This window comes from Prosopis cineraria, unplaced genomic scaffold (assembly GCF_029017545.1).
Source record: "Prosopis cineraria cultivar Desert tree isolate PC_DT_omini unplaced genomic scaffold, ASM2901754v1 PC1, whole genome shotgun sequence".
NCBI lineage: Eukaryota > Viridiplantae > Streptophyta > Magnoliopsida > Fabales > Fabaceae > Prosopis > Prosopis cineraria.
The window spans coordinates 43,081,435-43,097,706 of record NW_026555332.1 but is presented as its reverse complement, the minus strand read 5'-3'; the positions used below and the strand labels follow the sequence as shown (position 1 = coordinate 43,097,706).

Genomic DNA, 16,272 nt, shown 5'->3' with positions numbered 1-16,272 from the left:
ACTTAATTAACAACAGTTACAAAAATTTGGATTTTCAAATACATTTATTTAAGTTTAAATTTAAATTATTTTAAAAAGTCGTCATAAGTAATTGACATTCAAAAAAATAACTAAAATTGAAATATATAAATATATTATTTATTTTAATTTTTAATCCTAAAATATATAAATTACAAAGTCAACTTCGGATTCTAAAGATTATTAAAAATATTTCACCAAAAAAGAGATTATTCAAAAACTACATCATTTATTATCTATTAAAAATTTAATTAGAAACTTTAAATATCAACGAATAATTATTAATTACAATATTTAATTTTCAACTACCAGTTTGAAAAATTAACAATTGCACGGTTAATTTGTTATTGTTATATCAGATGTTTGGAATATAAACAAAATTCAATGGAGAGTTCAATGTTAAGCAGTAAATTTGCTATAGATTACACTGCAATTACCATTTATATAAGAATTTGTGTCTGTCGGACAGATTCATAAAAAATCTACGCTCTTATTGTATGTGTTGGATTTATACAAATACATTTTTATCTTTAATTATCCCCTTTTATTTTGCATTTCCAATATTTTGTAGCCATGGGATCAATCGAACGCTTAATTTCAGCACACTTTCTGAGATACTGCACTGGACGCGCCGGAGGGGACCTCATTACGAATAGAATAATTGTTTTGTGTATATATAAGTTCTCTGGTCTGCTCCGAACCTTTATTGTTTCTTCCCTAAACCCTAAACCACCTCACAGCTCAACTGTGCCTTCAATGGCGGAACCACATCCCTCGAAGGCATTCCCCGTGAAACCCAAGTTGAAATCGAAACCCAGAACCCCGAAGCAAACCCCTGAATCCAAATACTGGTCCTCCTTCAAGACCCATCAAATCCCCGGCCTCATCTCCGTTCGTTCACTCTCCTTCTCGCCCTCTCTCGCTCATCCCTTCGCCGTCGCTCACTCTGCCCACCTATCAATCTACAGCTCCGAAACCTTTTCTGTCACCTCCACGATCTCCTTCTTCAAAGATACTGTTACCTGCGCCTCCTTCCGCTCCGACGGCCGCCTCATCGCCGCCTCTGAGTCATCTGGTCGTATCCAAGTATTCGACCTCAATTCTCGAGGCCCGCTTCGTAAACTAGAGTCTCACTCTCGCCCCGTTCGTTTCGTTCAGTTCCCATTGCTCGATAGGTTCCATTTGATTTCCGGTGGGGATGACGCCCTGGTGAAGTACTGGGATGTGGCGGGTGAAACACCGATATCAGAATTACGGGGTCACAAGGATTATGTCAGGTGCGGTGACTCTTCCCCTGTTAATTTGGACACGTTTGTTACCGGTTCTTATGATCATACCGTGAAGCTATGGGATATGAGGGTTGCAGATAGGAGGCCAATGCTGGAAGTGAACCATCGGAAGCCGGTGGAGGATGTCATTTTCTTGCCATCAGGGGGTGTAATTGCGACGGCGGGTGGGAATTCAGTGAAGTTGTGGGATTTGCTTAGCGGTGGGAAGCTTTTGTTCTCAATGGAGAGTCATAACAAGACTGTCACTTCCATTTGTGTGGGTAGAATTGGGAGAGATGCAGGGGACGAATCAGAGCAATCTAGGATTCTGAGTGTGGGACTGGATGGGTACATGAAAGTGTTTGATTATGCCAACATGAGAGTGACCCATTCCATGAGGTTCCCTGCACCTCTTGTCTCAGCTGCTTTTTCGCCAGATTCTTCCACGCGGGTCATTGGGTCGTCGAATGGGATTGTATTTGCTGGGAAGAGGAAGACAAAGGAAAAGGAAAAGGAGGAAAGTGAGTCAAGGCTGTTTTGGAGGATAGCGCCGGTGGAGCAACCAAAGAGGAAAGTACTGAGGCCTTCATACTATCGATATTTCCAGAGAGGGCAAGGAGAGAAACCATCAGAGGGAGATTACTTGGTTATGAAGCCAAAAAGGGCGAAATTGACAGAGCATGATAAGTTGTTGAAGAAATTTAGGCACAGGGAAGCTCTGGTATCTGTGTTAGGCAGTAAAAATCCTGAGAATGTGGTGGCCGTGATGGAGGAATTGGTTGCTAGGAGGAAACTGGTGACTTGCATTACAAACTTGGATGTGGGGGAGCTGGAGTTACTGATGATGTTCTTGCAAAAGTATTGTACGGTGCCAAGGTATTCAAGTTTGCTATTCAAAGTGACAAAGAGGGTTATTCAAATGCGGGCTGATGATATCAGGGCTTCTGTCTCCTTCAAGAGTCATATCAGAAATCTCAAGCGATCTGTTGAGGAGGAGCTCCGAATTCAACGGTCATTGCTGCAGATACAAGGTATTATAACTCCTTTATTAAATAGTGCTGGAAGACGGTGAAACTTTCTTACGAGGTTTTGTTGAATTCTTCTCGTGATCGTCTTGTGCAATTTAACAAATGCAGTTTTGGCCAATTGAGAACTTACACCAGCAATTTTAACTGGGGAACGTTGGAATTATTATTAATGCTGTCAACTCACCATATATATATATATATATATATAATGGGTGAATGCTTTTGAACCCCCTTTCTGTGTGGTGTGGTTATATAGAATATGCATATTGCTGGAAGTTTGTTTTCGTGAGATATAATCTTTTGCTAGATTTTTTCTTGTGTTTTTTGGGAGGTATTCGGATTGGGATCCGCAATCAGTGTCATCACTTGCGCCTCTTGGTGGTCGTGGCCTTTCATTTCATTTTCAAATGATCTCTGCTCTTCTTCTCTTCCTCTTCTTTTGATAATAATGATATCTGCTCTTTATTTTAAATTGATTTTTTAATATTTTTAATATTATATTTGTGAAAATTAAAATTTATAAAAATTATAAAAAATTTAATATTAAATCCCTTGATATATCTAGACAGTCTATTTCTACAAATTATAAAAATTTTAGAATGGAATTGGATTTTCTAGACTACATTTATACTGTTCAGAATACAACTGAACAGTTAATTTCTAGAGATATAAAGAAATTAGTATTAAATTGGATTGTTTAAATTAAACAATCCAATTTATGGAGCTCATCCTTTAACAAGTGATGGGCAGATTTACTAATGTTTGTTTATATTTTTATTTTAATAAATATAAATTTCAAATAAGAAAGTTTAAGTCTGATCTATTCAGATCTCCTCAAGGACGATGGGTATAATGGAGCTCATCCTTTAACAAGTACAAAGACAGATTTAATATTAAAATTGTTTATAATTTTTATAAATTTTCATTTTTACAAATATAACATTAAAAACATTTAAAAATCAATTTAAAATGAATGGTGGAGATTATTTAGACATGAAATGAAAGGCCACGATCACCCAAGCTCCAAATGCGAATCCATTCAGGTTACGTTCGTAGCTTAAAGCTTTTCCAGCCTTTCAATAGCTGATTGTAATATTTATTTTACTATCATCACGACCGCTAAATCATTCACGAATCATTCCTCGGCTGCATTGAGGCTGCTAGTTCACAGGGATAGGAACAAAAATCCAAATAAGAAATCTGACAGCAAACTATGATACATTTCAATTTAGTTCGGAGAGATATTTTAGTTTCTTACATTGCAAAATTATCATCTTGCTCGCTTATGTTTAGATTTCATTTCAATTTGGTTCCTTAAAGTAATTTTGGTATCATGTGTTTTAATTTTCCATTTGTTCACTTTACCAAGAACAACTGATTCCAAACCCACATTTTATAATAGCAAGTCTTATTTCAATGCAGGATCGGCACATTTTGTAAACGACACAAAATTTCAATCTCTTTTACTAAATGTAAAATGATTTTATCTCAATGGTTATAAAAATCTGTTCCCAACGTAGACCAGACTCCAAACGCACTAAATATGATACATAAAGTCTTAAGTTGTGTAACAGTATTCAATTTCTTATTTTATGGGCCTAAGTGCCTAACACACCATGTCCCAGGAATGGAGTGTTTATGAGAGGGAGATATGTCCTCGGCGGTGGGCTTTTTCTCAATACGATTTATAATATAAAATATTTTTTATAGTTAAAATGAATAAAATTTTTTAAATTTTAAAATAATTGTATTATGAATCCTTTCACTGTTTAAAGTTAACTCCTTTAATTTTTAATTTTATTTTTGCAAAATCATCTATTTTTAATTAATTTTATTATTGATAAAGTTTGTCATGTCAAATTAATAAAACATATATACACATAGCTAATTTTTGTTAATTATTTTAACTCAATTAAAAAAAAGAGAAAATTTTCATTTTCAACAGTTATGCTCTCATTTGTTTTTTGAAAGTTGAGTGACATTATTTCAATTATTTACTATTATCATAATTTAAGAAAAATTAATATATTATTATTTTTCTATCAATTTAAATAGCTTTTTATATTAAATAAATAGAAAGTTAAAATTAATAAAAATTATATAAATAAAAATTTATTTTTTAATATAAAGTAAACTATGCACCGTTAATGAAAAAAAAAGATAAAACTAATACAAAAATAAATATTTAAAAAATAATATAATTTTTATACATTTATTATTTATTTACATAAATTGTCAATTAAACTTTAATGTAGCTTCCCTACGACAAACTTTGTTAATAACACAAGAAAATAATAATAATAAGATAAGATGTTATAAAAAAAATAAGATTAAATGGTTAAAGGTAAAATATTATTTGTACTTGCGTTGAAATTAAAAAAGATTTCGTGCATTTTAACATTTTTTTAATTGAGCATTGGTAGAGACACCTCCCAGTGAAAATTCAAACTTCATTCATGGCGTTATAAGAGACTAAATCTCTGCTAAATCCAACTCTTAATAGTTTATAAGATAAAATATTGATAGTTAATAAAAATTTTAATCTTTAAAAAAAAATTACACCTTTTTAATTATTCCCATTAAATTAAATAACCTTTTTAAATGCTTTAAATAATGACAATTAAAATTTAAAATATTATTTTTAAAAGAGAGAATAATGAATAAAAGAAAAGCATAGCTGGAAAAAATAAATTTTCCCAACACCTCACATTTCAAACCGGCTTCTAAAATAAACCTTACCAACGGAGTAATCTCTAATCTTACCAATAACTGATGTCGGAAGCGCTTTTTCCCACTTGAACAACCCATGGAATCCGAGAAATACAGGTATTTATTTCCCAGAAAAACAAAAATCTTCGTATAGAAACAACCAGGCTTTCTTCCCCGGGGAAATAAAAGAAAATAATACAAAAAAGGAGAGGCAAAATAAGAGATAAAAGGATATATGGACATAACATACAAACCTATTATAATATAATGCACTCAACATGTACCCATTGATTGCAGCACTAGTTGGACGCTCCTGCACAATGCAAGACAGTAGTCTGTATCAGCTAGAGCGGGGAGCATGGTTCTGATTTAAAAAACACAAATAAGGGGCAAATTTGAAGAAAAAGGCCCATTTACCAAAGCTACAATACGATCGAGTATCTAAATGTGCCAAGTGCATTATTTACAATTTAAAATGCAACACAACAAAAAAAATACCTTAACAAAAGATTATAATCCTAACTAACTGCTTAAATTGGTAAAATTCTAACAAAATAAAATAAAACATAATTAAGATAAAATAAGCTAAATTGCATAAGTGTTGGAACATGCGCAAATAATCCCAACATTTAAAACCTATACACCTTTTAAATTTTATTTTTTGTGCATATAATCCGCATAAATTTAGTTTTACATGCAGATCACCCACTAAATTTGAAGTCAAGTGCAAATAAATAATTTGTCATGTTGCTTTTTATTAATAAAAGAATGGACAAATTAGCAAAAAAGTTATATGCATGCATTTGTTTAGTCAGATTCATTATCAAATTTTGAGGGTTAGGAATATTATACACAACTGAGTAAATAAAATAAAAATCACTAAAATTTCAAATTATAACTGATTTGTTAAAATATTAATTTGTTGCTAATTATACATAACTGAGCAAATAAAATAAAAATCACTAGAATATTTGTAAATAAATAAAGGTAAACTATGCAGAAAATTTGAAAACAAATTCATAATATGATAAAGGCACTTGATTTTGTTTTTACGTGATATGATTTTTATTTTCCAAATAATTATTATTTCTTTTCCATATCCATTAAGTCTAGCAGAGGTTAAAAAATTGTCATCACAAGTTACCAATAAAATTCCGGCTCTCACCACCGCAAATTGACCCTATTTGAAACCTAAAGTGGCAAAAACTAAAACAATAAATTGCCTTAGCTGTTTAGAAAGAAAGAAAGAAAAATCCACTTAAAGACATCCAAAGATATTTTCATTCCAACTGGGCAATATGGGAAAACGTTGAGCGTCTCATACCTGAAGTTCTAGAAGCAGATATTTTATCCGTAGCATTACTGGAACTACCAGTTCTAGTCTGGCCTTTGTTTTCTTCCCTAGAAGCTCCCAACGACCTCAACTTTGACGATGACCTAATTGAATGTATCAAAGGAGCATCTTCATCCTCCTCCTCCTGCTTCCCTTCATCTTGTGCGTCTTGTTCAGACGCACTAATTGATTCTTCATCATCACTTGAACTGTGCTCTTCAAAAAGTTTCTTTCCTGATATATTAGGCCTCTTGCGTGGACGACCCCTGCGCCTTACAGCAGTCCCTTCTTTCTCATCTGTGGACAACTTAATTTGTTAGTCCTGTCATGACATTCAGGCTCTCTATCCAAAGTCTTATGATATACTCCCTCCAGTTTTATTTATAAGACACCTTCTAAAAGTAATTTTTGATCCACAATTTAGAACACCTTGCAATAATTAAACCATTTTTTCAACTTTATCCATTCTTGATTAATGTGAAGTTATTTAATGTAATTGCATTATCATTTAAAATCAAAGGTAAAAATGAAAGTACATCTCACTTTTTTATGATATTAACGAAAAAACTATTTTTCTTGAGATACGTGAAACAGTTAAATGTGTCCTATAATAAGGACTGGAGGGAGTAGCTCTTAGCAGAAAAACGGTGAAGGCAGACAAAACTGCTGCCTCTGAGTTGACCTGACCCTAATTCGAGAATATAAACCCCAACAAAGGCATTTGAAACTACAGTGAAGGAGAATGATGCTAGTTTTTTAAATTTACATACCTTGAAATCCCTCATTCTTCGCATACTTTTCACGTAAGCAATCAATAAATGTGTTGTAGGGACGCCAGCCACTGGGATCTTCATCAGTATTAACATTTTCAGTACGTCTTTGAACATCCTTCATGCTATTCAAAGAAAGGCATCAAAAGGAGTCATATTTCAGGTATATGCACCAAGGATTCTAAAACGAAAATAAGAAATAAAATCTTACATATCTAGTACGTCTGGTGCAGGGAGTTTCGCCACAAAGGGAAGTACCCCAACTTCCAGAAAAGCTAACTGTTTTGGAGCATCTACAAAAGCATAATCAGTACCATCCCTTACAATTTTGAGAATGTCTGACCTATGCTTGTTTCTTGCAGCTCCCACAAATGTTCCAGATAGCTGAGCAGCCAAATCTTTGCACCCCGTGAAAGATTTGCTATCTGAAGCAATCTTCTCATTTCTAGAGAGCTCCAAGACATGCCTATGGTAGGCCTAGCACCAAAATACATCAATACGATAGTTAGAATATAAGAGGAAAATATAACTTGGTGATCTTGGGGTAAATCAGCAATGAAAAGACAGGTCCTCATTCAACAACAACCACCATTATTTCACCAAGTGGGGTTCCCTACATGAATTGCACGACATTTTAGTTCTTTATTAGCAACCAAATCTTTGAAATTTTTCATTATGCCATTGTGCATGATGCCATAGGCCCTCATTCTGTGAGAAATTTTTCGTAAGTATTTCAAATGCACAAGTCCAACAGGTCTTGTTGTACTGGATCAACTTCGAGTTGAACATCTCATCACTGAGCTAAACTTCTCAGAGAATGCCTTTAAATCTATATAATGGTTAAACCATCGTATAGATTTAAAGGTATTCTCATCATGCCAATGCATGACATGTCTTTTGATGTTCTGCCTCATGGTGATGGTATAGATAGAGAAATGAAGCAGAACATGAAGGCACACTGGAATTTATCCATTCAGTGTTGAACAAAAGCACAGATACAAGGAAAATGGGGAGAGGAACACGATAATGGGAAATTCATCCACTGGACATAGGGAAGGAAGACGAATAACAGAGACCTCTACAGAATATAACAAGTTTTCAAGAAAAATGCGCAGCAACCAAGGAAAGATCAATTAATCACTTTCTTTGTCACAAGTCATACCTTTTTAACTGCTTCTAGAAAAATGCCTGCCAGGCTATCATCTTTTTTTTTCAGAACTGTGATAAGATGTTTTACAATCTCAGCCACACTTGTCCCATGCATAACATAATGAGAAATAATCTCTGAAGCAAGATACTCCTGCAAATCAAACAGCCAAACTTGCAATGAAATTGTATGCTTTCCAGTACTTCACATTCTCAACACGTTTCTGCCAACATGAACTCACTTCATAAATTTAAAAGGGGAAAAATCACCTTCGGAACAACATCATTGGCAATCAACTTTGCAGCAGCAATCATAACAGCATCTCTATTTGTCTCCTCAACATACTCCCTGTTCATATATTCATCTTCTGTCTCATCTAGAAACGATATGCCAGAAAAATGAATTCCAAGCATTAGTGGCGAGATGCTCACACAGGATATCTGTGTATCCTCACTCATCAAGAACATTTAGCTATTATTACTATTAACTCTTAGATTGAATACTCAGAATGAAAAGTTCATAATAGAGACATAGACTACATGAAACTTGTCAAAATATATTTAAATTTTGAGAAACAGATGGGTCTATGCATTATTAGCTTTAACATCTTGCTGGTGGAAGTTTGGAGTAACCTGAAGTATTGAGTTGCTGTTGACAAAGTTCCCAGAACTTCTGAAGAACATCTGCACTGGTTGATATCCTAATCTTTCCAGCTTTGTCTTGGCAAAATTCTCTCTTCGAAATAAGAACCATGTTTCAGCAAGTATACAGCATACCTGCCAACAACACATTTTATCAGGACAAATCCGTGGTTCATGCCATACAATATATTAATGCTAGAGGTAGATAAAGGAAAAGAAACTAACACCAAAATGCTCTTACCCTGCAGATTAGTTCACTTGCATGTTTATTCCCCTCTTTGTAGTCAGTAGCTGAGTTAAGAAAGTAGCCAAGTTCATCCAACAGGGTATTGCGCTTTGATAGAAGAGAAGACAAAGATGCTTCTGAAATGGTTTCTTTACTTATGCTAGAATGCAGACCCCAGGCCAGGTGCATATACAAGTTCAGAAGCAGGAAACCAATAACCTGGAAATATAACCAGCAAGGAATCGTCAAACACAGAATGGCATGTAAGATATAATGCCCAATTCAAGAAATCATGTACACACCTCATCCTCCAAGTTTCTAAAGTTACGAAGTACCATGAGAATGTCTTCATACAGACTTTCCAAAGGCACAGATCTCGATAGTTGGAGTTCATACAACCTCTTCAAATTTACAAGAAGAGAATATTCATCACCACCATCCTGCAATCAGTATGTGTTTAATTTCTCCAATCTCTGTATTTTCTGTCTCCTATGAGATCCACAAGTTAAAAAGGGGGAAAAACAGTCCATTGAAATATACCATGACTTCTTTAATTGCAGACCTAAGTTTTGCAATGAGTTCATCCTCAAGTTCCTTCAACTTATTACGGGCAAAATCTTGCAGTTCCCCTTGACTTTCTGCTGAACAAAAATTAATTGCCTTCACACAAGATCTCAATGGCTCCTTGTCACCATGTTTAAAAAATGCTTCTTCCACAAGCTGAAGGACATTTTTGAAGTTCTGAAAAGCAAGAACTATCAGTTTCTTGAAAACAATGTGAACAATCTGTAATTGTCGGGAATAACATTTAATCCACCTGTTCCTGCCTCTTCAGGGAATAAAGCTCAAGGTTCATATGCAAAACAATCTCAATGAGTGATGGAACTTTTGCTTTGTCTGAAATGAACTTCTGCAAGAGCAGTGGATAACCTTCATCATGGCAACAGTTATATCTCGTCTATTATTTTCAAATATTTCCTGTCATTGGTTAGATGGAAAGAGATTAGCCTCAGTAGGAAGACAAGAACAGAACAAAAATTACTCTCAGAAATGTTACTAGCGAAGTGGCTAGTAAACAAAGCTGGTACACAAATGCCTGAAGAAACAAGATATTTATACTTTGCAAATAAAATTAAGAAGGCCACACACTTTCTTAAGAAACGCCAAGTATTTTAATACTATTTAGGATTAGAATAACATTAAAAAATTTCCTGAAAAAAATCAAGAACTGGCACTCAAGTAGGCACAAACTTTTTGGGCTTTGTTATAATATGGCTTTCTATTATCAGTAGCAGGAACAATCCTCTCTCCAACAGCCTTTTTAACAGACGCACAAAGGAGTCGCACTAGATTTGTTGCATCACCATCAGTGAGCTCCATTGAGGGGTTTTCATCTAGAAGCATAGATACAATGCACTTCCAATCCTGAAAGAAAGATATCAAACATGATCAGGCAACTGCCAAAACATTACTAGTAATCAATACAAATAAATAATATATTCAGCACTGAAAATCTTTTCCAGAGCTGTCGTTTGGCACAATATGCCAACTACAAGGTATAAACTCAACATTCAAGCTTAGAGGTAGAATACTATGTGTAAAAAGAAAGAGAGAACAAATTTGAATCTATCACCCAGAAGTCTGCTTCACTGGTATCAGGGAAAAATAATAGCCTTCAGTGTACATATCAACCTTGTTCGGTAGAAAAGTATTCTTGTGATGATTGCATACCATGGTTAGAAGGTAAAGGATGAGGTCATGGGCTTTAACACACCCTTGAGCATTCAGCTAAAAATTTGAAATGAAATTAAGAACGGAAAATTATGCATTCAAAAATTTTATAATGAGTTTTCAAATGAAATAAATAAATTTTCTAGCTACTGACTTCAAATTGACATATAACCAAGTGTGCTTGCTAGATAAAAAAATGGGAAATTTGAAAAGGAAAAAAGAAAGAATTTATGTATCAAAAGTCTATACATCCATTGTGTTCCAATATCTTGCCAATACACCTGAATTTTAACATCCTTCCTAATTTCCCTCCTGTGCTTCAGGCAACACCCTAGTTCTGGAAAACATAAATCCAGAGATACAAAAACAGACAGCCAGAAAAAAAAAAAAGCTTTGGTTAACGGGTAGTCGATAGGACCCAAGATAGGTAGAGAAAAATAAGAAAGATAAATCTCTATTAACATATGAAATCAGATTTTAAGTTCATAATATTAATAAGAAAACATAGAACTGATAGAAGAAAATAAAAGAATAAATCTATCAAGATAATATAAAACAAGAATCTTGTTCTATACTTTTCTCAATAGCCACGATTAGGAGAACCTCTAAAGAGCCAAAAATCTCAAAAGTTTGTTTTATTCATGATATGCTAACTTTTGAGTTGTTAAACATATTTATAATAATAATATAATCCAAAATTACTAGATAAAATCTAGATAACTATATAATTAAATAAAAACTAAATAAAATCTCCTAGAATCTATATCTAGATAAAATACAAAATAAAATCCAAAGAACTAAATATATGAATAAAATCTAAATGGCTAGATATCTAGATATCTAAATATAATCTAGATAACTAAATATTTAAATAAAATCTAAACAATACTATTACATAGCAAGTATCTAAATAAATTAAAAATGATATCTATTCCCCTCAAATCACCCATTATCTCGGGATTCTATCAGAAGCTACCACTTCTGCCACACATAGAAAGTAATATTCAGATGGTAATATAGGCATACCTTTATAGCCTTCATATATTCCCAAACATCGTCAATGACATAAATACTCAAGATAGGATCTTGTGGGAATTCTTCCAGAATTCTTAACATCCTTTTGAGATGGACCTCAGAAGAACTAACACTTTCACCTAGAGAACATACTATCCGGATCACAAGTTTGCCATATTCAAAATAAAGATATCCAGCTTAAAGTGAAAAAGCTAGAGAACAGCCTTGAGACCTTTAGTACCTGATTGGGTGCTATTAAATTTTTGAGCAATTAAGTGATCATACACTAACGCTCCAATAGCATTCCTGATTTCCGGGGGATCATCAATCAACAAATCATACAAAGGACCCAAGTCATCTTCAGGAAGAAGTTGATGCCTGCAAGAAACCGATAGGCCAAATAACAATATACAACATGTTACATAACCCTTCATTAGTGAACAAGAAGTATATCACCAGAAAATGTTTTAATAGCAGACCTTAAAAGTTGTTTAACAAGTCCTATGGCACAAACGGCCACAGAAACGTCAATGTCATCAGCAAGTTCAATCATCCTTCCTGAAAATCTTTCAGTAAATAAACCAAGGGTTGGCACATTATCATCCACCTCATAAAGATTTTGAAGTGCAGTTATAGAAGCCTTTCTTACTCCCGCATTCTGCATAATGGAGAATGAGAGAACCAGAGAAAATGGCAAAACATCAAAAAAAAAAAAAAGAGGCAAGTAGGTTGTGATATACAAGCAATTATAAATTCACATGGTTATTAATTTAAAATTTGCTCATTACTTTGTCATTCAATGTCCATCCAAGATACTTCAAGTACAAATCTTGCAAGAACAGTGATGGGTATGATAGAATCCATACACCCAGTGACTCTATGCATGAAATTCTAATAGTTGGATCAATATCTCTGTAGCGATGCACAAACAAACTGCAAAAGAATATTATATGGATGTATTAGAGACACTGATCAACAACCATGCTATAGCTTATTTTCCTTTAAAGATAATTTGTTTCTTCAGTTCAGCAATCCCTACCCAGTAAATATTTTGCGCATCATCTCTTCCAACATTGTTATTTTCTCATGTGTAGTCGAAAATCTTTTATTTAGTGATTCTACCCGAGGCCCCTCAGCTCTTTTCTTTTTTTCAGCATCCAGCTGTCTACGAGTAGTCTCTCTCTGAGCACCAAGCATTTTAGCAACAGTTATGTATGATGTAACCAATTGAAGACCCATCAATGAAGCAACCTGACGATAAACTCTTGGAGGGGTGCTGCATATATACAATGGCCTATAAGTAATTATATATGTATAATAAAATTCAACAAGCTTTAACAATCATATACTAACCATGACAGTGCAATAATATAGTCCATGCATTTGTCAAACAAAACCTGATCAAATAACGGCCCATGTTGGCATTCACGGACCAAAGTATCCCAAAATGATACAAGATTCTCTTTGAAGTTCTTAACTTCCTTCTTTTTTGAATTTTGATAATCTTCAATTTCACCCTAGAATTTCACAAGAGTTAAGGCATGAGCTTTAGAGTCTGAACTTAAAATAGTATGCAGAGGAGTATGCAAGAATCAGTGGAAATGATCAGCACATACCCTTTTAGCACAGTTGACAAGAGTAACCACAACATCATCTACATCAGTCTCATCCAGAAGATCTCCTTTGTTATAATACTTGGCACCACATGCCTAAAAAGTTTGATCATTTCATCAATCTGAAATACCTTGTAAAATAAAATGGAAGTATTCTTTATTTGAAGAAGTACTAAATTTCCCAGGATTCTTTGGAGTTGGATTCATACATCTATGAAATTTTTAACATGAGCAAATGCTTAAAAAAATTTTAACCACCTCAAACAGCATTGTCAAGAGTTCAACCATCGCAGATTTTGGATCCTGTTCATAGCGTTCAACCCAATTTTTAACTGCATGAGGAATGAGCTTGCCATATCCTTTGACAACCTCTGCAAAAAAATCATACAAGAAAATTAACCTCAGCCTCAGTCCAGTTATGACAAAAGGCCAACTAAAAACCTGATCAAAGTCATTCTAAGGGAGAGAGGCCTCACTCAAGGATTGAGTTACAAAATTATCCTCAAAAAAAATCCCCACAAATCATGGTGCGGTTCACCTCACATGTTATTAACGAACAGAAAAGTGCATACTCTGAACTGATGCATCCCATATACATGAGTTTGAATGACCCATTCATCAGGTATGAGAAAGAATAGAAAAACTCTCATTAAAGTGCATACTCTGAATGACGCATGCGTTTAAAAATTACCATTTCCGACCAGGCCATTTGATGCCAACAAGCTATAGCCTAAGTAACAAAACTAGGCCTGATTCCAAGAGTAAAGTAAGAAGGATGTGAGAAGTAAACCCGCGACATAAACACTCACGAGCCAGTGAGAGAGATAACCAAAATGATTAAAATGAAAGTGATATGAACAGGAGAGTATAAGCTGCCAGGCCCATCACATTGTTGGTCTAACAGTAACTTGTCACAAATCGCATCGAACTTCTACATTGTCTCCAACACTATAAATCTGATCAACACGGATAATGAACATTAAAAAAGAAAGCCCCAAGTGTTTACCAATCAAGCTCTGATCAATGTTTTCGGGCGCCATCCCAGAAGTTCCATCCGTAGGACGACCTCGCTTAGCTTTTGGAGGAATTTCGTCGAAATCGTCTGGTGAACTCTCCCTGTCCACTTGCTCGCTAGTATCGCTGATCTTAGCACGGTTATCGCCATCCCCGTCCTTTTCCTGGTGGAGTTGTTTCCCAGTGTTTTGACCCTGAGCTCTACTCCTCTTCTGCTTAATTCGAACAGCGGAAAGTCAAATTACAACCAGTATGAGCATGTAAAGAGAAGAGAGGGACAAAGACGAAAATGAAAACTCACGGAACGACGAGTTGATGCTTCAGAGGGTGCAGCTGAACCTTCCATGACCTAATGTCGCGGAAACGAGAAATTTAGCGGGAATTTCACGGGCACACTGAGCGCGAGTATTCAGAGACAAGTTTTTTCAAAGGACATGCTTGCCCTAATACCTGGATTTTGCAGAACACGAACAAACGGGGACGGGCAGAAGGCTAAACACTTCCAAGCCAATACTCCGAATAAGAATTCTCCCGCCAAATGATCATATTTACCGTCGGCCCAGTCTTTATTTTTCCTTCTTCGTTTTTAACAGAGAATCATATACAATTGTGTAAGGTTAAGTTAAATTACAGGAAGAATCACGTTCAAATACGATTCAAGCAAATTATTTACATAACAAATTTCATTCTAAAAAGCGTAAGTTACGTTCTCATTTTAATAGTCATCTATTTTATATTTTTTTATTTATAAATAATTAGTAAAGAACCCGTGCATTTATAATATAATTTTTATAAATAAATTTAAAAAAATAATTTATAATATATATTTTATTTATATATATCATTTAATATATAATGAGATTGTGTAGTTATAATAATTAATATTAAATATATATATATATATATCAAAGTAAAACAAATGATAAAAACTAAATGCATATTGTGTAAATGGATATAATGAAAAATATATTAAAAATATATATAATTATTTATATCAAATTATCGAAGACATTTCTATAAATAATATTAAAAGTTATATCTCTGGAACAATCATTCTCGTCAAGAATTAATATTTTTAAAGTCTCCATACTTTGAACATGAGAAACAACGACATATAATTAATTGTTGGTGAAGTATGATGAGATTTGCACAAACCAATATGACATGAGATCTAGTCTTATTTTTATTAATGAGCATTGCAAAGGTTAACATAATGAGAAACTTCTTCCTTTTTATAGTAAATGAAGAGTTGACAATCTTAAATTAGATAGATACATATCAATATATGATATATATACTTTCGTCCTTATAATTGATCCATATATTTCTCATGCTTCAATAACATGTTTTCTAACTCATGTAACTATAAAACAAATATCATTACAGAACTCTATAAATTTATCAATGTTTTGATTTGCATTAAAATAATTGGACCACTCACTTTAAGCTTTATTTTATAATTCAGGATGCTTGACATTGTAATTTAATTTAGAAAATCTATATAGTGCAAGTCATTAATTATCCTCATCATTTTTAATGACACTATCAAAGCTTAAGTATACAACTCTTTTTTCAAGGAGTAGGACCAACACGTAGTTATTTGCTTTTTCAACAACAGCCAACATAGGAGCTAATGTAGCCCTATCTTTAAAATATGAAGAATTATAAATATTGGTAAGTAAATCCAAAAAAGTCGAATCAACAATAGACTTTATTGAATTATCTAAATCATTCATTAACAAATCAGTTAGGATCTTAAT

At 33.8% G+C, this 16,272-nt stretch overlaps 2 protein-coding genes across 3 annotated transcripts; one reads left to right on the top strand and one right to left on the bottom strand.

The window, feature by feature from the left end:
* The first annotated feature begins 718 nt into the window (after nt 1-718).
* On the top strand, nt 719-2,480 carry LOC129304224 (protein SLOW WALKER 1). Of its 2 annotated transcripts, XM_054943921.1 has the most exons (2): nt 719-2,317; nt 2,423-2,480. In XM_054943921.1, exons 1-2 carry the CDS (start codon nt 775-777, stop codon nt 2,434-2,436), a joined length of 1,557 nt encoding a protein of 518 aa, XP_054799896.1. In that variant the 5' UTR covers nt 719-774; the 3' UTR covers nt 2,437-2,480. The 2 variants fall into 2 exon arrangements, with proteins under 2 accessions (XP_054799896.1, XP_054799892.1); XM_054943917.1 differs by having other exon boundaries at nt 720-2,480.
* A 2,604-nt stretch (nt 2,481-5,084) lies between these two features.
* LOC129288971 (sister-chromatid cohesion protein 3) lies at nt 5,085-15,032 on the bottom strand. The gene is given in 24 exon segments (XM_054925803.1): nt 5,085-5,387; nt 6,348-6,653; nt 7,127-7,251; nt 7,338-7,603; nt 8,289-8,426; nt 8,543-8,649; nt 8,906-8,950; nt 8,953-9,049; nt 9,156-9,359; nt 9,443-9,580; nt 9,681-9,881; nt 9,958-10,070; nt 10,073-10,118; nt 10,392-10,565; nt 11,898-12,025; nt 12,127-12,263; nt 12,365-12,543; nt 12,674-12,818; nt 12,925-13,161; nt 13,239-13,402; nt 13,502-13,594; nt 13,757-13,869; nt 14,505-14,724; nt 14,814-15,032. Coding segments are annotated over 24 exon segments (3,441 nt in total). The 5' UTR covers nt 14,859-15,032; the 3' UTR covers nt 5,085-5,367.
* Nucleotides 15,033-16,272: the final 1,240 nt, after the last annotated feature.